This window comes from Odocoileus virginianus, chromosome 6 (assembly GCF_023699985.2).
Source record: "Odocoileus virginianus isolate 20LAN1187 ecotype Illinois chromosome 6, Ovbor_1.2, whole genome shotgun sequence".
Classification (NCBI taxonomy): domain Eukaryota; kingdom Metazoa; phylum Chordata; class Mammalia; order Artiodactyla; family Cervidae; genus Odocoileus; species Odocoileus virginianus.
The window spans coordinates 69,573,524-69,596,264 of NC_069679.1; the positions used below are offsets into that span (position 1 = coordinate 69,573,524).

General features: G+C 44.0%; 1 protein-coding gene across 2 annotated transcripts in view; it reads right to left on the reverse strand.

Moving 5' to 3' along the window:
* Nucleotides 1-22,741, reverse strand: part of MAP3K9 (mitogen-activated protein kinase kinase kinase 9) — an 83,193-nt gene that overhangs the window by 17,448 nt on the left and 43,004 nt on the right. For both annotated transcript variants that reach the window (XM_070469565.1, XM_070469564.1), the window contains exons 3-6: nt 19,349-19,529; nt 8,812-8,960; nt 7,707-7,882; nt 2,383-2,623 (exon numbers count right to left, since the gene is read on the reverse strand). In XM_070469565.1, the coding sequence (XP_070325666.1) occupies nt 2,383-2,623; nt 7,707-7,882; nt 8,812-8,960; nt 19,349-19,529 (747 nt within the window). The remainder of the gene's footprint in view (nt 1-2,382; nt 2,624-7,706; nt 7,883-8,811; nt 8,961-19,348; nt 19,530-22,741) is intronic.

Consider the following 22,741-nt stretch of genomic DNA (forward strand, 5'->3'; position numbering starts at 1 on the left):
ATGTGTGTGTGTTAGAATTTTCCCATCATCAAATTCTTATGAACTACGGGGATATATGGGCTTCCCTGGTGGCTCAGTGGTAGAGAATCTGCCTGCCAATGCAGGAAGCTCAAGGTTCGATCTCTGGGTTGCGAAGATCCCCTGGAGAAGGAAGTGGCCACCCACTCCAGTATTCTTGCCTGGGCAATCCCATGGACAGAGGAGCCTGGTGGGCTACAGTCCACGGGGTCACAAAGGAGCTGGACACTAGCAACTAGACAACAGGGATATGTGGTCAAAACAGGAAATACAGCCAATATTTTATAGCAACTATAAATGGAATATAACCTTTAAAAATGGTGAGTCATTATGTGTGCACCTGAAACTTGTGTAATATTTTACATCAACCCTACTTCAATTAAAAAAAATTCCTATGAGAGAACTGACACTTGCTGGCAGCCTTGAGGGATGGGCACTATGTCCTGCGGAGCTCCTTTTCAACTGGGAAATGTTCTCTTTTAGAATCATTTCTTTTTCCCATTGGGATGTGGCGGTTGGATGTATATAGAGACGGAAGCTTCATTACCCAAGTGAACTTCATTAGACTGTTTTCATAAAGCTGTCTATATAATGTACATAGACGTAGCAAGTACCTACTTGGAATAAATTTTTTAAATATCATGAGACCTTGTCAATTATTCTGTGTATGTGTGTTTAGTCACTTGGTTGTGTTTGACTCTTTGCTACCCTTTGGACTGTAGCCTACCAAGTTCCTCTGTCCATGGGATTTTTCAGGTAAGAATGGGTTGCCACTTCCTTTTCAGGGGACCTTCCCGACCCAGGGATAGAACCCGCATCTCCTGTGTCTCCTGAGTGGAATGTGGCTTCTTTACCCACTGAGTCATTGGGGAAGCCCAGTTGATTATTCTAGGAAATCTAACATAAAATACATAAACTACTGTGTCTCATATAATCTATTAGTACACATCTCCTTTACTCAAGGACCAAAGCAGGGAGACTGATGCTTCTCATTAAGTGCAGGGTAACATGGAACCTGAGAAAGTGAGGGAGATGCAGTTAATGGTCCAAATTCCAGTTTATTCCAAAAGTTTATATCAGAGCATGAGGAATGTAAAATGTACATTCTCTGAGTTTCTGGGCTTCATTCTCCCCATCTATCGAAGGGCTTATCATAAAGCTCTGCCTGTTGGCACCTAGGTTTCCCCTCTAGACGGTGATCTCCCTGGAGGTGGGCTCCATGGCTTTTCTGTCTGCTTCCTTAGCATACATCAAGATGCTGGCACGTGTTGCTCCAGAGATGCTTAAAGACTCTGTGTTGCCTGAAAAAAAAATGTGTAGCAACACTCACTGAATTTCACTAAATGGATTCTCGTCTATACCTAAGCCACCATCCCAGTGCTTAAACTCATCTACTACTGCTCCCATTTTACTCTTTTCCCTTGATTCCTTACACTTCTAATAGGCCTGCTTCCTGGGAACTGACAGGCTCAGAATACAATGAACTTTTTTATCTACATAAACACACACTTGAATACTTACCTCCCTCCATGGGTACGTAAACTCCAGAGACTCTAATTCATAGTTTCTTATTTCTTTGCATTTTCCCAAGGTGGTACCTACTGCAAATGTACCTTTGCTCAAATAATGTTTTTCTGAAAGGTTATGTGTAAATCAAATTCTTAAACATTCATCCTAATCTCAACTGCACACAGAGAACTACTTACTATGGAAACCCTGAGTTATTCTGCAGAGCCAGGAGTCTTCTTATCTCATAGGCACATACACACACTCACCCTGGGATACTTTTACCCCAATGACATCTTCATTCTCCAAGTTTTCCTATAGTAAGAATTGCCTGTATGCACGGCCATGCTTTCTAGCAGACCGAACCATGCCTGCCTGTCGGGCTGGCCACAGTCATGGCCTTGCCTTCCAGTTCTATGTGCAGTCACACTCCAAAATCCCCCTTGGAAAGTTGGAACTTCTCAGCAGGCCAGGCTTTCCCTGGAATAGAACCTGGGGTCTCCAACCAGCTCCATAAGGAACCCAGGGTCTCACATTTCTGAGCCCAGTCCCTGATTCCCACAGACCCCCTGCCACATGAGCCCCACGGCCCACTCGCACTTCCCCCAGCTCGTGCATGCTCAGTTGCTTCAGTCGTGTCCGACTCTCTGTGACCCCATGGCCTGTAGCCGGCCAGGCTCCTCTGTCTATGAGGATTCTCCAGGCGAGAATACTGGAATGGGTTGCCATGTCCTCCTCCAAGGGATCTTCCTGACCCAGGGATTGAACCCGCTGGTCTTACGTCTCCTGCATTGGCAGGCGGGTTCTTTACCACTAGCGCCACCTGGGAAGCCCTCCCCCAGGTCCCTGGGCACCAACCAGAAGGAAGGCTGATGCGATTTCCGTCCTTGAGCTTCAGCCGGCTCTTCCTGAACTTGCCCTTGCGCTTCTTAACCCGGGGCTTCTCCTGGCACAACTGGTGGATGATGATGTTGAGCTCTCGTTCCAGAATGTCGATCTCCCGCTCGGCCAGCTCCTGCTCCCGGCGCCGCAGCAGCTCCTCCTGGTTCTTCTGCTGGAGCGCGGCCCGTGTCAGCTCCTCCTCCCAGGTACGCAGCTCCTGCCAGGCAGGTAGAACCATTAGAGAGAAGGGGGCACCCCCCTGGGGCAGGGGGGGCTCACCCCTGGGGGAGCAGTGTTCACGGAAACCTGGACAGCTCTCTTCTAATGCCCCACACTTCACTCTCTGGAGGAGATGGGGGTGCTGGATAGCTAGTTGGCAAACTAACACCTGACCACCCCAAATGGTCAGGGAAGGCAGGCTCAGAAGAGACATCCTGAGTACACAGCTAGGGTAGCCACAGGCCAAGCCCTGCAGAAGGGGGCTGAGAGTTCCTAGTGCTGGAGAAGACCCTTGAGAGTCCCTTGGACCACAAGGAGATCAAACCAGTCAATCCTAAAGGAGATCAACCCTGAATAGTCATTGGAAGGACTGATGCTGAAGCTGAAGCTCCAATACTTTGGCCACCTGATGCGAAGAGCCAACTCATTGGAAAAGACCCTGATGCTGGGAAAGACTGAAGGCAGGAGGAGAAGGGGGTGATAGAGGATGAGATGGTTGGATGGCATCACTGACTCAATGGACATGAGTCTGAGCAAGCTTCAGGAGATAGTGAAGGAGAGGGAAGCCCGGCGTGCTGCATCCATGGGGTCACAATGAGTTAGACACAACTTATGGACTGAATAACAACACCTTGACTGATTGATTAAAATTATCTGTGACCAGGAAAAAACAATCATGTACTTAACTTTCATAGTCTCGGTTCTATTTTGATTTTTTTTTCTGTTACATAAAGGAAATTTTTTAAAAACCAGAGCCAACTTAAGGTAATCTAACTTAAAAATGAGCCTGCTGTAAATGAGTCACATTCCAGGCATCATCTAACATGCAAATAAAAACAAATACATTCCCAGGGTGGCTGTTAAAAAGGTTCTTGAGGCATGTCATCTAAATCTTGGTTCACCTAGTGAGTGAATCCACTGAGGCATGTGGTTGAAACTTTCATCTTATCTTAAAGGGCAAACATTTGCTCTAGAGGGACAGAGACAGCCCAGCAAAGAGAAGCAAGAACATTTCCTGAAGTCTTTGCCAGGCACTTGCTCTAGAAACAATACCACAATGGGTGGGCAGAACCTCTTCCTTGCCTTCCCTTTGTCCTGTGTGAATTTATAAACGAACTCAGCATGGAGTTCCTAGGAAGAGGTGGGAGCTTACAGCATCAGGAAATAGGAGAGAACCCAGGAAAGAGAATAAAGCATCTGTAAACAACTTTAAAAATCTGGATTCTAAACTATTAACACTGGTTACTGTAGGCCCATGATGAAGTGAAAAAAAGCTATGGCTCAGCTGGTATGGAACCCCACCTGCCAATGCAGGAGACACAAGAGATGCGGGTTCAATTCCTGGGTTGGGAAGATCTCTTGGAGAAGGGATGGCAACTCACTCCAGTATTCTTGCCTGGAGAATTTCACAGACAGAGGAGTCTGGTGGGTTACAGTCCACGGGGATGCAAAGAGTCAGACATGACTGAGTGACTAACACTTTTACTTTCAGGATTGAAATGGGGTGGGAGCAGAGGGTTAAAACTTCAGAAGCTTTCATGTCAACAACCTGAGAGAACCAGGTCTAAAAAGGGGGGAGTTTTTTTTTTTTTTTTCCAATAAAGCAGCCAGACCAACACTTCTGTGATTGGAACTTAAAATTCTCAATGAAATGCTCCACTCTAAGAAGTTATTCTGCTCTAGAAAAAAATATAGAAATGGAACCCAGGGCTAGAAAAAAAGTATGTGAACACATACTGGGGAAGCAGAGCAGCAGGCAGAGAGCAGAAGACAGAACAGAGGAAAAATGGGAATAAAATATTCTGATGAAAGGAGTGTTTCATTCAACTTGCCTTCTGTCACAAGAATACCTACTAATGGCCACTGAAGTGATAGAATAGAAATGAAAAGAAGATGAGCACTTTGAAGGTTGGATGGTACAGGGTATATTCTCAGTAGTTGCTGATTAACTGTTGATTCAATGAATGAACGAAAGAAATGAGGAGAGGAGAAGACAATGTTATAAACACAACCCTTCTTTATGGTAATAAGGATTCATCACAAGTGCCTGAGAAATGAGCTTGAACTTCTGAACTTCTTCTCTGATGAATAGATTGATTGCTGTGTGCCCTCCAAATCCTTGGCTTTCTTGTTCACCTGCTTTGTTTTCACCAACAGAACAAAAACATGTAGAAGATTCAGAAAAATTATTCCTGGTTGGTTCTTTTGCTGCTAAATTGGAAAGCTAAAATTAGTTCAAGCTACTCTCAGCCTTCCTAAGTCCTCTCTCCTACATGCTTTTGTCTAAGGAAAGGCTTGGGTCTAAACTCCTTCCTTTAAGGGAATTCGAACCCCAGCCCAGAAACCAAACCATCCTCACATACAAGGAAGCAGCAGGTTGAGCTAACCTGAAGAGTGAATTATGTGGGAAACCAGGGCATTCATGGAGTACTGGCCTATGGCACCATATGCCTGGAACCCTTCCAACACGGTAAATCCCCTTCTGTGAAACACCTATTTGGGCATCAACTCCATAGTATGTAAATCACATCTTTCACATATAATGATTTAAGAGGAATCTCTCCAGAGAGAAAGCTCATCATCTATCTTTACCCTCACTTGCTGAACTCCAGGCCTTATAATGGAGAGGCATCCATGTTCAAGGCAAGGACTCTGAAACACAGTGGTTGAATCTGTAGCCTTGGGCAAGTTAAAATGGGCATCACATATAATATGGAGGTAACAGAACCAACATCACAGGGTTGTATTACCTAAAACAATAACTAGCTTTTTATGCAAGATGATGTAAGAATTCATATAAATTACTTAGAGCATGGCATAGAGCACATGCTCTACACGTGTTAGCTATTATGAGAACTGGTTTGACTTTTCCTAGTATCTACTTCCTGACAAAATCCAACTTTCATTTTTCTTACCAGTTGGTACCCTTATAATGTCATCAATCAAAAGAAATAATCAGAGAACTATATTCAATATACTGTGATAAACCATAGTGGAAAAAATATAAAAAAGAATATAAACATACATATACATACACACACATGTATACTTGCATCACTTTGCTTTACAGCAGAAACAAACACGACACTGTAATTCAATTTGTTTTTGTAGTTCAGTCACTAAGTTGTTATCTGATTCTTTTGTGACCCCATGGACTCTAGCCTGCCAGGCTCCTCTGTCCATGAAATTCTCCAGGCAAGAAAACTCGAGTGGGTTGCCAGTCCCTGCTCCAGGGGATCTGCCCAACCCAGGGATCGAACCTGAGTCTCCTGTATTGGCAGGTGGATTCTTTACCACTGAGCCACCAGGATAGCCCATACTTCAACTATACTTCAATAAAAAATAAATTAAAAAAAAACAACAACCCCGGAGTTAGTGATTCAAAAAAGGTCAGGAACTCTGGGGTTCTTCTAGTTGGAATATAATTAGTAATTGGAACAGTCTCTCTTAATCATTCTGCTCAATGGTTAGTGCGGATCCACCCCCTCTCCCAGCTGAAGAATTGTCACAAGCTCATTGCATCCCCCTGCAGAATGCTCCTTGACTTGCCAAACAGTACCCTGGTGGCTCAGTGGTGAAGAATCCACCTGCCAATGCAGGAGACATGGGTTTGATCCCGGATCTGCAAAGACACCCTGGAGAAGAAAATGGCAACCCACTCCAGTATTCTTGCCTGGGAAATTCCACAGACAGAATTAGAGGAGCCTGGTGGGCTACAGTCCCTGGGGCCACAGAGTCAGACACGAGTAAACACAGAGTCAGACACGACTAAACAACAAAACCGGGCTTAGGATTGCTACGTTGCATCAAAACATTTACATCTTCAGATCAGCTCCGGAAATGATTTTTAAGTTATTTGTTTAGGGAACAATAATGATATTGGAAAGAAGATGGTTTTGGAACCAGAAGGCCCTGGTTCAAGATTCTGCCTCCTCACTTACTAGTTGTGTGACTTTAGATAGATACTGATCTTCAGCTCTGAGATGCAAAAATTAATAACACCTGCCCTACATGCTGCAGCAGGGGCCATAAGACTCCTGGATAAAACGGATGAAAAGGTCTCTTCAGACCTTGCAAGTGAAAGAACTGGGAAGCCATGAAGACAATTTTAGACACTACTATTATATTGCTTTCCGAATTTCCACAGTGGGGGGTGAGAATGGAAAGAAGAAATTAACCAAGTCTATCCATGGACATCCCTCATGCCCCGAGCTGCAGGTCCTGAGGAACAAGCAACATAACTGCTTTGATTTGGATTAGCTTCCTCTGTGTGGACCCTGACTGTGAGCTAGACACTACGGCATAAAAAGGGGCCATTCAGAGAACGGTCACCAAAACAAAAAGGTAGATCTCTAATGGGCTATGAGTCTCTGAACTCCTCAGTTGGTTCAGCCTTTGAGCCCCTTCCATAAAAACATGAAACATGCCAAATACCTTGAGACTCATGGTATTTTTAGCCCATGTGCTGTTTCTGATCCTGATCCCGATCCCCAAAGACACTGGCAGGATGTTCTGATAACTGTTCTCAGTGTTCAAGTATCCCTATATCCTGTTAACCCCATTTGACGAGTCCATTACAGAAACAAGACACCTTTCTAGAACCTTCTTGTAATATGTCCAGAGTGAGACATCCTGTTGGTACTTGCCCAGTGGTGCTCCTCCTCCAGTTTCGACAGTGAAGTAGATACTCCGCAAGGAGAGCTTTGGGCTCATGACTTCCCTTACTTATTCCTGCATGTGCATGCTCAGTCAGTCGCTTCAGTTGTGTCCAACTCTTTGTGACCCTATGGACTGTAGCCTACCAGGCTCCTCTGTCCATGGGATTCTCCAGGCAAGAATACTGGAGTGGGCTGCCATGCCCTCCTCCACTTATTCCTACCACATCCCCAAAAGAGAGAAAAACTCTTATCATTTCAGGTCACACCTGAGGCCTGGAGAACACTCCACATGAAGCCAGGAAGGAAAAAGCTGCTTTGATATCACAAACCAAGCAGGAAGGTGGCCGCATCACAGTCTTGCTCAGAGGCCCCAGTGGAGAAGGTCCACTGAGTCAATGCATACCTTCTGCTTCTCTTTCTTACCTTTTCTTTGGCCCTGAGTTGGTCAAACATCTCCTGAATCTCGTGTTTCCAGTCATCCTGCAGGCAGTGGAAGGAGTCCTTGGGCATTTCAAAGAAACCAGACTCCTCTATGGTAGTTAGCTGGTCCAGGATATTCGTGAAACATGGGCGTGAATGGGGGTCGGGATTCCAGCAATCTGCATGGAGCACATGAGTCAGGAAGCATGAACGGACAGAGGCAGACAGGAGACTTGGGATGTCACGTGACCTCATCTGACAGCAAACCACCTCTCATTTCTTCTTCCAGAAATAGAGAAACCGGCATTGAGGGAACCCCCAACAGGGCTCAGGAGGTAAAGAAGCTGCCCAGCATCACAGTCATCAGAGTGAAGCTGGAAACCCCACACAGCAACTCTGCACCCTCTCTGTTCTACTCATTTAGCAGAAGAGAGGCAAGTCCAAAGAGTTTTCTTGCATGAAGTACAACTGCCACAGTTTACCAAGTTAGTATAATACATGATTCCGGGCAAGACAATGGGTAGGTACACCTTGGGCCTCGATTTCCCACCAGTCAATGAGCTATACCCTTCCCCTCCTCGAAGTGCTGAAGAGATGAAAAGTACAAGGGGGCCCAGAAAAAGTGAATTCTATCTACTCGCAGCTCAGTCCCTAACTAATGGAGTGGCCACCTATCCATTTAACCTCTCTCAGCTTAGGGTTTCTCACTGATAAAGATCACAGGGCCTAACTAGATGACTTTAGAATTCCTCTCTTCTTAGATCTTCGTTTCTACACATACGACACTCAGAGGTCTTGAAATAAAAGCTACTATTCTTTCTTATTTTGCATTAACTAATATACTGAAGCGCTGGATAGCAGCCTTTAGTTTCTAAGTTAAGTTGTATAGTCACTGGATGGACAGAAGGGACGTGGGTGACACCAGTGCAGCAGGGTGCTGATATCATCTTGAGCTAACTCTTGTAACCATCTTTAGGATTCCTCTCTAAGTGACTCCTACTTCACCTCCTCTTTCACTTACTGGTCATGCGGAACTGGCCACAGTCTCTCCACTGCTGACAGAAAGGTAAAACAGTCTCCAGTTTTGTTCCAGCCAGGGGTCACTCACCTTCCATGAGTTTGGCAAAAGGTTCCGGGCATGTAGAAGGAATGGGAAGGGCCAGCTTGTTCATGGCCACTCCATAAGCGACTGCTAAGCCATCGATTCCCCGGAAGGGCACCTCACCAGTCAGGAGCTCCCAGAGCAGCACCCCATAGCTGGGGAGAGGAAGAAGACAGAAGTCACACAAATGAACCACAGCTGTAACTTCACTGAAATACCTCATGAGGCTTTGATGAGCATCCCACATCTTCTCCAACATGTAGGGAGACTAACAGAACAGACATACTGCCATAATATAAAAGGGAGGCCATAAGCCCTACTGGCTATAAGCAAAAACTCTGGAGTCAAGCACACTTGGTTTCAAAGTCTTCTTCTTTAAATTCCTCATCTGTGAAGTGCGAATAACATGAGCAGTTGAACAAGGCTATCATGAAATGAATGGCCTATTGTTTAAATCACTGCTCAAGGGCCACAGCTATTCTGTGGTTGCTATTGTGAATGTAATAAACTGGACGAAGAGGAAGGCTCCCAAGAATATATTTTTTTCTGCTTTAAGAAAACTACAAAAAAAAAAAAAGAAAACTTCAGCTTTAGTCACAGATATATTATTTTCTTTTAAATTTTATTTAAGTATAGTTGATTTACAATGTTGTTTTTAATTCCTACTGTATAGCAAAGTGATTCAGTTCATTCAGTTCATTCAGTCGCTCAGTAATGTTCAACTCTTTGTGACCCCATGGACTGCAGCATGCTAGGCTTCCCTGTCCATCACCAACTCCTGGAGTTTACTCAAACTCACATCCATTGAGTCAGTGATACCATCCAACCGTCTCATCCTCTGTCATCCCCTTCTCCACCTGCCCTCAATCTTTCCCAGCATCAGGGTCTTTTCAAATGAGTCAGCTCTTTGCATCAGGTGGCCAAAGTATTGGAGTTTCAGCTTCAACATCAGTCCTTCCAATGAACACCCAGGACTGATCTCCTTTAGGATGGACTGGTTGGATCTCCTTGCAGTCCAAGGGACTCTCAAGAGTCTTCTCCAACACCACAGTTCAAAAGCATCAATTCTTCGGTGCTCAGCTTTCTTTATAGTCCAACTCTCACATCCATACATGACTACTGGAAAAACCATAGCCTTGACTAGACAGCCCTTTGTTGGCAAAGTATTTGCTTTTTAATAATATATATATATTATATACATATATATAATAATACACACACACACACACACTCCACACATCTATCCTTTTTCATATTCGTTTCCATTATGGAATATCACAGGATATTGAATATAGTTTCCTGTGCTATACAGTGTGTGTGTGTGCTCACTTGCTAAGTCATGTCCAACTTGACCTCACGGACTGCAGCCCACCAGGCTCCTCTGTCCATGGGATTTTCCAGGCAAGAATACTGGAGTGGGTTGCCATTTCCTCTCCAGGGGATCCTTCCAACCCAGGGATGGAATCCACGTCTCTCGCACTGGCAGGCAGATTCTATAATGCTGAGTCACTTGGAAGCCCATGCTGTGCGGCAGGCCCTTACTGCTTACCCAGCCTATATATAATGGTTCGCAATGCGAATCCAAAACTCCCCTCCCCTTTGGCAACTACAAATCTGTTTTCTACATCTGTGAGTCTGTTTTTACTTCATAGATATGTTCATTTGTGTCATATTTTAGATTCCACATATAAGTGACACATGTAGTATTTGTCTTTCTGACTTACTTCACTTAGTATAATAATCTCTAGGTCCATCCATGTTGCTGCAAATGGCACTATTTCATCCTTTTTAATGGCCAGCTAATAGTCCATTGAATATATATACCACACACATCTTCTGAAACCAATCATCTCTTGATGGGCATGTGGGTTGCTTCCATGGCTATTGTAAGCAGTGCTGCTTTGAACATAGGGGTGCATGTATCTTTTCAAATTACAGTTTTGTCTGGGTATATATGCCCAGAAGTGGGACTGCTGGATTATATGGCAACAGATATATTGTTCGTTTAGCTTTAGAAAAGCAGAGAGATGACCACCCAAAACACAGATTTTGCTCCAGTGAAAGATTTCTTTCAGTGCCCATTAGGCTGAATAGATTCTCACCCATGACCAGCATGAGTGCATCCATAACAGGAACTCTGTCTAATTCAAAGGGGCAAGTTTCACAAGGGTGGACTGCAATGGTGGAGCAGGGCAAGCTTCAAGTTCCCTCCCTACCTTTAAAGTCCACATGAAGAATTTCTTTTCATTTGTCCTTGGAGTTAGAAAACTGGGAATACAGAACTTACTGGAATAATTATCCTTATGAATTCACAATCACAACCAGGCAAACTCATGTAGTGTTTAATCCTTCCAGAAATAAGTCAGGAACAGAAACCACAAGGCCATGAGCAGTTGGAAGAGGGGCTTTCCTTATATTTTCAACACAAACCTCAATTTTTTGGTAATACTCATTGGTAGTTCATAACCAGCAAGAAGACATATTAATTTTAAAAAGAATAATAAACCCAGTAACTATTTGACCATAGTAACTTGTATGTACAACATGCTAAGACATTTACAAAGGTCATCTTGAATCCCTACAGCAAACATGCAAGATAAATATTATCATTTTTTCAGATGAGCTAAGTTAAGTTTTAGATAGGGTTAGCCACATCTATTAAGGGTGTATATAGAGTAAATCATAGTGGTCCTGGATCAATTCTCAATTCTTTCTCCCTAGAATGCCCTTCTACCATTTCTCTGCTTGGTAAACTCTGCTAATTATCTTTCAAGATCTGATTCAAATGCACCACCATTTATTCATTCATTTTAAACATCTACTATGCATCAAACTCAATGCCAAGCACTGGGATATAGGATGAAAATACACAGATCTTATCCACAAAGAAATCAGAGAGAGAAACAGAAAAAAAACACTACTTAGAATACAGAGAGAGAAGTGACAACAGAGATACTGTGAAGGCATAAAGGAAGGTCACCTACATCAGACCAGGACAGAGGCAGGAGGCAGCTAAACCCTGAGCAAAACTGCTAAGGGAGGGAGAGAGGCCAGGGATCAGCATAAAAAAAGGTGTGGACTTGCCCTCAAAGGACTCCAAGTGGCTGGCATGGCTCCAAGGGAAAGCAATGTGTCCACCTCTGTGCCAGGGCATCCCAGGGGTCTCTACAGAGGGACCCTCAGAGTGGACTGGCCAGTCTCCTTGGAAAATGGCTTTCTGCCAGTGAGCCCTCCAGATACTATACATTTTCTTCATGTGTTTTGACAGGGGGGAAAAAATAGCCTAGTAGACTGGTAGTCACAGGTCTTGTCTTGTCCTGACAAGAAGCTGGATTTTAGTCTGAGACTGATGGGAGCGATTGGACGCTTCAGGAAGCCTTCCCTGACACCCTGACGTGTTACTCAGCCCTTCAGTTGTTTGTTTACCAGCCTGTGGTCTCCTAAAGGGCAGGGACAACCGGTTTGTAACCTTTGCATTCTCAGGGCCTTGCCCAGGCTCTGGTACGCCTACACCCTCACACAGTGAATGAGCGATGAGTGGATGTAGGAGTAAGGGCACCAGACTGTCCTGCAGGCTGCACCAGGTGCCGCAGAGTAAGCCCCAAATATCATCAGGAACTGCACCAGGGCACTTCCTGTCAAACCTCTCAGGTGACTTATCCAGATAGCGGCCATGCTGGGCAACACCCATCAAGGGACCTCTACGAGTTCTCAGCACTCCATGCTAGAGTCATTCCCGTGTGCGGCTGTGTGTTCCTGGCACTACTGCCTACTTCTGCTCTGAGGAATAAAAACTCAACGTCCCCCACACCCCTTTCTTCCATCCAGGCAAAGACAATCGATGTCCCAACCCTAATGACCTGGAAAAACAGGGTGTTTTCAAAGATCCAAACATATCCAAAGATCCAAACGTATCCTGTCTGTGTCCTCAAGTCCTGCCTGCTATGGTTTTTACACTGAGTTCTACTCCAGGGTGATGTCTCAGGCCACCTGGAAGGGGGAGGAGCCAGGGACCGTCCCCTCCAGCTTCCACAACGCAGCTCTGCTCTCCCCCGGCTTGTCCTTTGTTCATGGGCATTCCACTCCATCTGAAGGGCTCTACAACAAGGGAAAGTGGGAGAAGTGCTGCTCAAGAAAGACTTAGGCTTGAGTCAAATGCCTGCTTTACCACTTACAGCCGTGTGACCTTGAGAAAGCAAGCTCACCTCTCCAAACCTGTTTCCTCAACAGTGTAACAGTGCCGGCAATCCCAACACCTCACAGCAATAAGAACTACCCTGCGACCTGAAACTGCCACCTATTGCTGGAAAACGCTGCGTGCTTCTCCATGGAAAGGGCCTGAAGTGAGAAAGTGCCTGGAGGGGCACTAGCATTCAGGAAAGAAGCCCTTCTGGGGATGACTTAACCAGTCAACGTGTTCCTCTGCCAATGTTCCTCTGTATTTTTATAACAGAAGGTGGGTGATATAAATGAAGGTTTGGTGTTCCTTTGGCAGGAGTAGAGTCCAAAAAGGGGACTGGAGAAACACCCAATAAGTGGCTCTGAGCCCCCGGGGAGAGGTAGACATGATTTACCTTGGGTTTAGCCTATTTTCTTGCCCTCCCAGGGTTTAGAGAAGGTCAAGAAGTCTGTTCAAGACCATTTACAAGTGGCCTCCCGGTACCAGCTCAGCTATAACTCTGCTTCAGCATCCCTTCCCCTGAGAGAACTGCCAGCTCCCACAGGGCTGCCAGTAATTTCCCAAGAGTCCTCAGAGCCCAACCCCAAACCCTTGGGAATGCACCCCATGTCAATCATTAACCACCTTCAGAGGTGCAGTAATCCTTTCCACTGTTTGGTAACGCTGGATGTGGGGGAGGGGTGTTTTTTCAAAGTGAAGGAAAGGCTTAGAGTGAACAGCAACCCTTCTGAACCAAAGGTGAAGCAATTCTGCACCTGTGCTGGGCCAGGGCTGTTTTTCTTATTAACCTGCATGGACTTTAAGACTGTCAGCTCAGGGGTCCACTCTCTAAAAGGAGACAGTGTCCCTTGAATGGGCTCCTGCACTTGGTCATCAGCTGGAACCCCACATTGCAGGAACCACACTGACCATTTAATAATCTTGGTAAAGACAACTGAACTAGCATACATGAATGCACTTTGCAAACTGTGAGGTAGCATACAATCGCTCTTCTTATTGTTAACCAGGCCCTCATTCAAAATGACAACATATTTACTAATTTATTTACAAATATACACGTTAATATATTTATTGACATAATAAATACTTATTAACATGGCAATATGGGGACTTCCCTGGTGGTCCAGTGGCTAAGACTCTGTGCTCCCAATGCAGGGAACTCGGGTTCAATCCCTGGCTGGGGAACTAGATCCCACATGCTGCAACTAAAGATTCCACATAAATCCCACATGCCCCAAACCAAAGATCTCGTGTGTGACAACTAAGGCCTGGCACAACCAAATAAACAAGTTAATTAAAAATAAATATTAGAAAAAACCAGAGAGCAGGAATCATAAAAAATGCACAAAACCATTTTTTAAAAAAAGCATGAGCACTCATGTAAAAAAGGATAAATACAAAAAAAAAAAAAAAAGGCAATATGTTCATGCTGCATTATATTCAAAAAGTTAGCTTACAAAACAGAAATGATCCCATTTTAAGGGATGGGTGGGTGATCATGGGAACAGGAATAAACACACCAAAATGTCATCATAGATTATCTTTAGAAGTGTGCTGTGGGTGATTTTCTTCTTTTCTTTCTTTTTCTCTTTTGTTTAACCATATTTTATTTTTTTTTTCTGCAGTGAACATGTTTTCCTTCTGTCATTTAAAAAACTTAAAATAATTAACAAAATGCCCCCACCTCTTCCTACACACCACAGGCAAGGAGTCACCATGGGAGGATGCCCTTCGACTATCACCACTGCCCTCCCCGCACAGCACAACCAAAGGGAAACAATGTCTTCTTGAGGGAGTCTGGGCCATTCTCATCCTACCCCCCATCACAGCATGGAAGAGGTCCAGAGAACTATACTTGAAGAACAGTGAGACGCACTCTGCTGGCCCTGGGCATCTGGCAACTACAGAGGCCCAAGGCCCTGGACGAGTCCAGCAGAGTGAAGGCGAGGTAGGGGAGCTCAAGGGAAGGTGGCTGGACTCAGGCTGAGCCCAGTATCTGACACTGAAACCATACCATTACCTTCCACACTCAAGGCCCATAAGGTAGAAACGAGATAGGAATAAGATGATACCTGGAGGATATCAAGCTTGTTTTGCAGAAAACCAGGGAAACCACAGATACAGAAAACAACCTGCTGAGAGCCTCCTTCAAGGAACACCGAGGGACTAGGACAACTAATAGTGAACATTGATAATGAACTTCACACATCACAGGCTGAAAATCCACCTTACATAATGCAGGGAAGCCCCCTGAATTTGCACATGCAACCCATGCAGAGGCATGAAGAGCAGTCAAGACTGCAGAGAACTCCAGAAACTAACAAAGCACCTTCCACCAATCATTCCCCAGCCCCTTCCCCTCTATTCCCTACTTTCACATAAATATCCCACTCAACAGTCAATTGATTTGTTGTTGTTCAGTCACTAAGTCATGTCCAACTCTTTATGACCCCATGGACTACAGCACACCAGGCCTCCCTGTCCTTCACCATCTCCTGGAGTTTGTTCAGATTCATGTCCATTGAGTTGGTGATACCATCCAACCATCACATCTTCTGTCATCCCCTTCTCCTCCTGCCTTCAATCTTTCTTAGAATCAGGGCCTTTTCCAATGACTTGCCTCTTCACATCAGGTGGCCAAAGTATTGGATCAATCGATTAGGGAGACAGATCTGAGTACCACTTCCTGCTTGGCTGCCCTGCAATAAATCCTTTTTCTCTCTGCAAAAGTCTTGGTTGGTGTTAGGTCTTTCCATTATGCAGCAGGAAGCAAGCACACTTGCTTGGTCATAACACAGAGTAAGTAATTTTTAAATAAATATTTCTTGAAGGAGTAATGCATTACAAGTTAGTTTGGGAACCAGCTTTGTCCTGAGTTCCTAGACATGCTTTGGCTCTCTTGGGACATCCTGTGAGGTCTCAGGCATGATAGGCCATGGGCCAATCCCCCTGGAAGAGGGTGCCCAAGGTGCAGGATTAAGAGTACACAGACGGTGAAGTGGCTGCAAGAACAGATTTTCAAGAGACACATATCTAGTTCAAATCACAGCTTTCCCTCTACCACCTGGGTGAACCTAGGCAACTAACTTCAATCGTCTAAGCCTCAGTTACATCATCTGTAAAATGGAAATAATAATACCTACTTTTGGAGTCATCTCCAAATTAAAGACAAGCTGCTTGCCATGGATAAGCTCTCTTTCCCCTTTTCTGTGGGATATAATTACAATACTTCTGCAGAAGTAACTGTTACTCAGATGTAACTGTTCAGATATGAACAACATGCTGAGGGATCCTGAAAGAATCTGAGTTCCTAAATGATCTCAAGGTGCACAGCTGTTCCACCAGTTTGGACGGGCTGGACTGCTCCTTGAAAAAGAAATACATTTCTTCCATTGATAGGTCTCTTTGTAACAGAAGCTCAGCTTAATACATCAACTAATCTAATTAGCCTACAGTCAAGTAAAAGTTGAAGCATATGAAATTACTGTTTTTATAGGTCAAAAACAGTTAAATATCAGGATATAGCTCAACCTAATGAGATCTAATCAAATATTTTAAGGAAGTTTGGAACACTCTTTTCTTCACAATAGCTACTTCACCCTGTCATTAATGTGCAGGGAATTAAGATTCAATATTCAGAAGCTATAAAGCATCATTGAAAGAAATTAAAGAAGGTCTAAATAAATAGAAAGATATCCCAGGCTCATGGATTCAAAGACTTAGTATTACTTAGATGGCAATACTCCCCAAGGTGGTCTAAAGATTTAACACAATCCCTACAAAATTCTAGCTGCCTAATTTTCAGAAGTGGACAAAAAGACCCTCAAACTCATATGATAACTGAAGAGACACAAATAGCCAAAATAATCTTGTAAAAGAAGAAAGTTGGAAGACTCACACTTCCTAATTTCAAAATTTACTACAAAGCTACAGTACTTAAAAAACAGGTGGCATTGGCATAATGGCAGACACATAGATCAATGAAGTAGAACTGAGAGTCCAGAAATAAACTCTTACATTGTGGTGAACTGATTTTTGACATGGATGTCAAGACAATTCAATAAGGAAAAAAATAGTCTTTTCAACAAGTGGTGCTGAGACAACTAGATAGCCACATGAAAAATAATGAAATTATACCTCCACCTCACACCACATACAGAAATTAAGTCAAAATGGAAGAGACCTATACATAAGAGCTAAAATTATAAAACTCTTAGAAGAAAACAAAGGTATAAAACTTCATGACTTGGTTTCTTGGATAGGACACCAAAAAGCACAAGCAATCAAAGAAAAAGCTGATAAATTGGACACCAAAATTTAAAAAGCTTGTATTTCAAAGGATAATATCAAAAAAGTGAAAAGAAAACCCACAGAATGGGAGAAAATATTTAGAAATCATGTACTTGATAAGGTTCTTGCATGTAGAATATATAAAGAACTCTTTCAACATAAAAATGTAAGGACATATAACTCAATTTTAAAACTGGTAAAGGATTTCAACAGACATTTATTCAGAGAAGATATACAAATGACCAATAAGCACATGAAAAGATGCTCAAGATCATTAGTTATTAGGGAAATACAAATCAAAACCACAATGAGATACCACTTTACATCAACTAAAATGGGCACAATAAAAAATAACCAGTATTGAGATGATATGGAGAAATTGGAACACTCGTGTGTTGCTAACAGTAAGCTGTGGTAAAAAAAAAATTGTTTGGCAGCTCCGGAAAAAGTTAAATAAAGAATTACCATATGACTCAGAAAATTTCACTCTGAGATATATACCCAAGAGAACTGAAAACATAAGTTCACACAAAAACTTATACACAAATGTACATAGCAGCATTATTTACATTAGACAAAAAGTGAAACAACCCAAATGTCCAACTAATGAATGAATAAACAAATTGTGGTATATCCATACAATGGGATATTATTCAACTATTAAAAAAATGAAGTTTTGACACATGCTACAACATATATGAATCCTGAAAACATGCACATGAAGGAAGCCAGACATGGAAGACCATAAAATGATTCCATTTATACAAAATGTCCAAAATAGGCAAATCCATCGAGACAGAAAGTGAATTATTGGTTTCCAGGGAGTAAGGGTAGAGATAGGAGATTTTGGGGAATGACTGCTAATAGGTATTGAGGGCTTTTTTGAGGGATAAAAAGTATTCTGCTTGTCATGGGTTGAATGGTAGCTGTGAAAAGGTACATCCAAGTCCTAATACCCAGAATCCTTATTTGGAAAAGAATCTTCCCTAAAGTCTCTGGAGAGAGTATGAGTCTACTGATACCGATTTCAGGCTTCTGGCCTTTAGACCAAAAATTTCTATGGTTTTAAGCCACCAGATTTGTAGTAATTTGTTACAGCAGCTTTAGGAAATTAATAACAATGATGATTACTGTAAAACAATGTAAATTCACACACACACAAAAAAATTGACATATATTTTAAAAGGTACACCTTATGGTATATGAATAATATCTCAATACTGTTATTTAAAATACACACACACAAGCTCACTTTACAACACAGTGAGAAGTAACAACTTCATAGACAAAATATAATGGTCATCTATAAGTCCTTTAAAGGATTTATAGATATAAAGATGATCTAAAGTCTTTTCTTTTGTATACCAAGGTGATGCTACTGTCTCACAGCCATGAGGATGCTTAGACTCTGTAGATGCTCATCCTCCCATTAGTGGGAACAAGATTTTTAGATCCATTCCTTGTGACTTTTTGGGCTGACATTAACTAGAGGGATGGTTGGTCTAATCTGACTCTGCAGTTCTGGGTGCATGTTTGAGACCTATCTTCCCATTTCTTTATCAATGCTCAACAGACAAGACAGATCCTTAACTAAAAGCTTAGCTGGGTAACTGGAAAGGATAATTTCCAGCTCACCCAGAGAAAAGAGACAGCACAAACAATACTTATCCGCTGAAGAGCTTACAGTGAGAACAAGTTCATTAGTAACAGCCACTGATGCTAAGGAAACCAGGGTGACTGTGGGGGAGGTCTACGGGAGGGACTGGGTCCCCCACCATTCTGTAGGTCAGTGCACACGGCCCCTAGAATCTCCTGGTCTTTCTTAGGGGTCAGTCACCAACACAGAGGAGCCTACACAGAACTGGTACCAGCCACAGCACTGCAGGGACTTCTGGTTGATGAGGCATCAGAAACTGTTATTCAGCAGTGTGGAATTTAGTATAAATTGCTCTGAAGAGGTCACCCAGACCTCTTGGGGGTGCCTGGGATTCTACACCAATGCTCCAAGTCCTGAGGCATCTGTGCAATGAAAATACATCTGGGGAATGCTGACTGTTCACCTCTGGACCTTACCTCCACACGTCGCTGCCTTTGGAAAACATGGAGGCACGAATGACTTCAGGGGCCATCCAGGCATACGTCCCAGCCGCACTCATCTTGGTGGTTCGGTGCCATTCCCGAGCCAGGCCGAAATCAGTGATCTTCAGAACCTTGTTGCTCAGGTCTCCATTCTCCACCTTCTGGAGGATCAGTACTTGACAAAGAAAGGAATACAGGAAAAAACCAGAGAGTCTGCATTAATCACAGGAAACCACGCAATACAGAGCCCTCCTGCCATCCTCTGGGCCTCTCCTGAAGACTCCATGGTGTGGCTACTATGGGTGGAAGGTGAAGCCACCATCCTTAAACTCCTCAGATGTACTTATTCTGGCGCCAGATATACTGCAGGCATGATCTTCAACCCTCACAACCACCTTATGAGGTAGACACTATTGCCATGGCTACTCTACAGACAAGGAAACTGCAGAGCCACTAAATAAATTTTCCAAGGTCACTCAGCTAATAAGCCAGGACTGAAACCCCGGCAGCCTGACTCAAGAGCCTCCTCTGTTACCGTGACACCGTGGGGCCCCCTCACACCCCAGGACAGAAGAGCAGGGGGTCCCAGCCGACTCTCCTGAGGAGAAGCTCCCCGGGCTTCCTGTCTCTTTCAGGGCACTCCTGGGCTTTCACCGCTCTCAAACCACCAAGAGTGGAGGTGCCTGTTGGACTTCTAAGGTCTTCCGATGGTGTCTGAGCAGTTTCCATGAGCCTCTGCAAGTGACTTTATTTAAAGTCTTACGAAAGCATATCTTTGGGGCACAGATTTTCCCCTTAATCTGAGCTCCTGGGACGTGAGGACCATTCCCACAGCTGGGACGGTTCCCAGGGCCCCTGGGTTGGCACCCCTCTGAGGCCCAAATGCTGAACCACCTGGAGTTCAGAGCTCTGTGAACAGGATTTCAGAGGAGGGAAGATTCTCTCTGCCGTTCAAGTCTAAACGGGAAGAGCAGGAGAAGGGGGTGGGTTTTAGGACAAGAGCTGAAAGCAATCCCTCAAGTCATACAACTGTACTTTTCTTTTCCTGCCCCCTAAACCGCGCCCGGCACATGTCCACTGAACTGTTACACAATGAAAGGATGTGGGTCAAAGTTTTCTGTGTCCTGTGTGCTTCCCAGAAAATCAGCAGTAAAGGGACATTGTTGTTGCTGCCGCTGCTAAGTTGCTTCAGTCAATTGTTGTTGTTTAGTTGCCAAATCTCGTCCAATTCTCTGCGACCCCATGGACTGTAGCCCACCTAGTTTCCTCTGTCCATGTAATTTCCCAGGCAAGAATACTGGAGTGGGTTGGCATTTTTTTTCTCCAGGGATTCTTCCTGACCCAGGGATCAAACCCACGTCTCCCGCTTGGCAGGTGCATTCTTTACCACTGAGCCACCCGGGAAGCCCCAAAGAGGGATGACAAGCAGCTAGAGGGCTAGAAGCACAAAAGGAAATAGCGCCAGCAGCTCCCTGGATCTAATGGACTAAGTTTCCACCCTCCACACCCTCTCCCTTGCTCCCCTGACCCCTGACACACCCCCACCCCACTCCAAGCTTCCAGCATTCTGAATGGGTCCAAGTCTTGAAATGCTTGGGAGATTAAAACAAACTACAAACAGCTTTCTACATCTCATCTACTCACAAAAATCTTCCCAGATTCTTCTGTGCCTCTCTCCCCTTCTCTGGGTGAGAGATAACAGACTAATAAGCACTCAGGCTGCTGGGGAAGCAGCATTACAGAAGCCACCATGCCCTCTGCAGTGCTGGGAACTGGTCGCTGAGCATTTCTCTGAGCCACCTTTAAATCGAAGACGCGGGGAGAGCCCTTCCCCTTACAGATCCAATGGAGTGACAGGATTGGACAGGTGGCTGGGATGAGATGCAGTGGGAGGAGGGTTATGGTTTCACAATGCTCCATGAGTCCAGCTGAGCTTTCTCGGAGCCTATGCTGGAACGGGAAGGCAGAGAAGTTTAGATGCTATGACAGGAGACTGACTTTTAGAAACGGAATGGCCTACTGAAGATGATTTTCTAAATATATTAGTCTCTGGGTGGCTTAAGAGGGATAACCAAAAGATGCAAACAGGCAAGAGGCAGCCCAGGGCAATTTGTGTAAACTGGAATGCCTTTAGACAGTGCCCATCCAGCCCAGTTCCACCCAATCTCCATGACTCCCTGCTGCCTTACAGCCAGATGACCTCAAACATCTGTTCTAACAAGTTGGGCTCCTGAAGGCATGAAAGTTAGAAATCTCTGGCCTAGGGGTCCTGCCCACAGCAAAGGAGAAAGTTTTTAAATCCTGGCAGTCAGTAATTCTAGCAGATGGTTGCAGTCAATGGTTCTCAAGAATAGTGTCCTGAAATACTGGTATCTACCAAATATGTATTACTATTAACAATCAAAGCAACAAAGTTTGTGAAAGCCATTTTTTGGTAGTGTTTTAAAACTGACATGAAATCCACATTACAGAAAATTAACCATTTTGAATTGAACAATCCAGCAGTATTTAGTATACTTGCAATGCTATACAACCACCACCTCTGTCTAGTACCAAAACATTTTCATCACCCCCAAAAGGAAACCCCATATCCATTAAACAGCTATTATATGCAGAGTATATGCACATATACATCATGTGAAATGCCAGGCTGGATGAAGCACAAGCTGGAATCAAGATTGCTGGGAGAAAGATCAAGAACCTCAGATATGCAGATGAAACCACTCTAATGGCAGAAAGCAAAGAGGCACTAAAGAGCCTCTTGATGAGGGTGAAAAAGGAGACTGAAAAAGCTGGCTTGAAACTCAGCATTCAGAAACCTAAGATCATGGCATCTGGTCCCATTACTTCATGGCAAATAGATGGAGAAAACTGGAAACAGTGACAGACTTTATTTTCTTGGGCTCCAAAATCACTGCAGACGGTAACTATAGCTGTGAAATTAAAAGATGCTTGCTCTTTGAAAGAAAAGATATGACAAACCTAGACAGTGTATTAAAAAGTAACACCACTTTGCCAACAAAGTCCGTATGGTCCAAGCTATGGTTTTTCCGGTAGTCATGTATGGATGTAAAGAGTTGGACCATAAAGAAGACTGAGTGCTGAAGAAGTGATGCTTTTGAACTGTGGGGCTGAAAAAGACTCTTGAGAGTCCCTTGGACAGCAAGGAGATCAAACCAGTCAATCTGAAAGGAAATCAACCCTGAATATTCACTGGAAGGACTGATGCTGAAGCTGAAGCTCCAACACTTTGGCCACCTGATGTGAAGAGCCAACTCACTGGAAAAGACCCTGATGCTGGGAAAAATTGAAGGCAGGAGGAGAAGGGAGCAGCAGAGGATGAGATGGTTGGATGGCATCACTGACTTAATGGTCATGAGTTTGAGC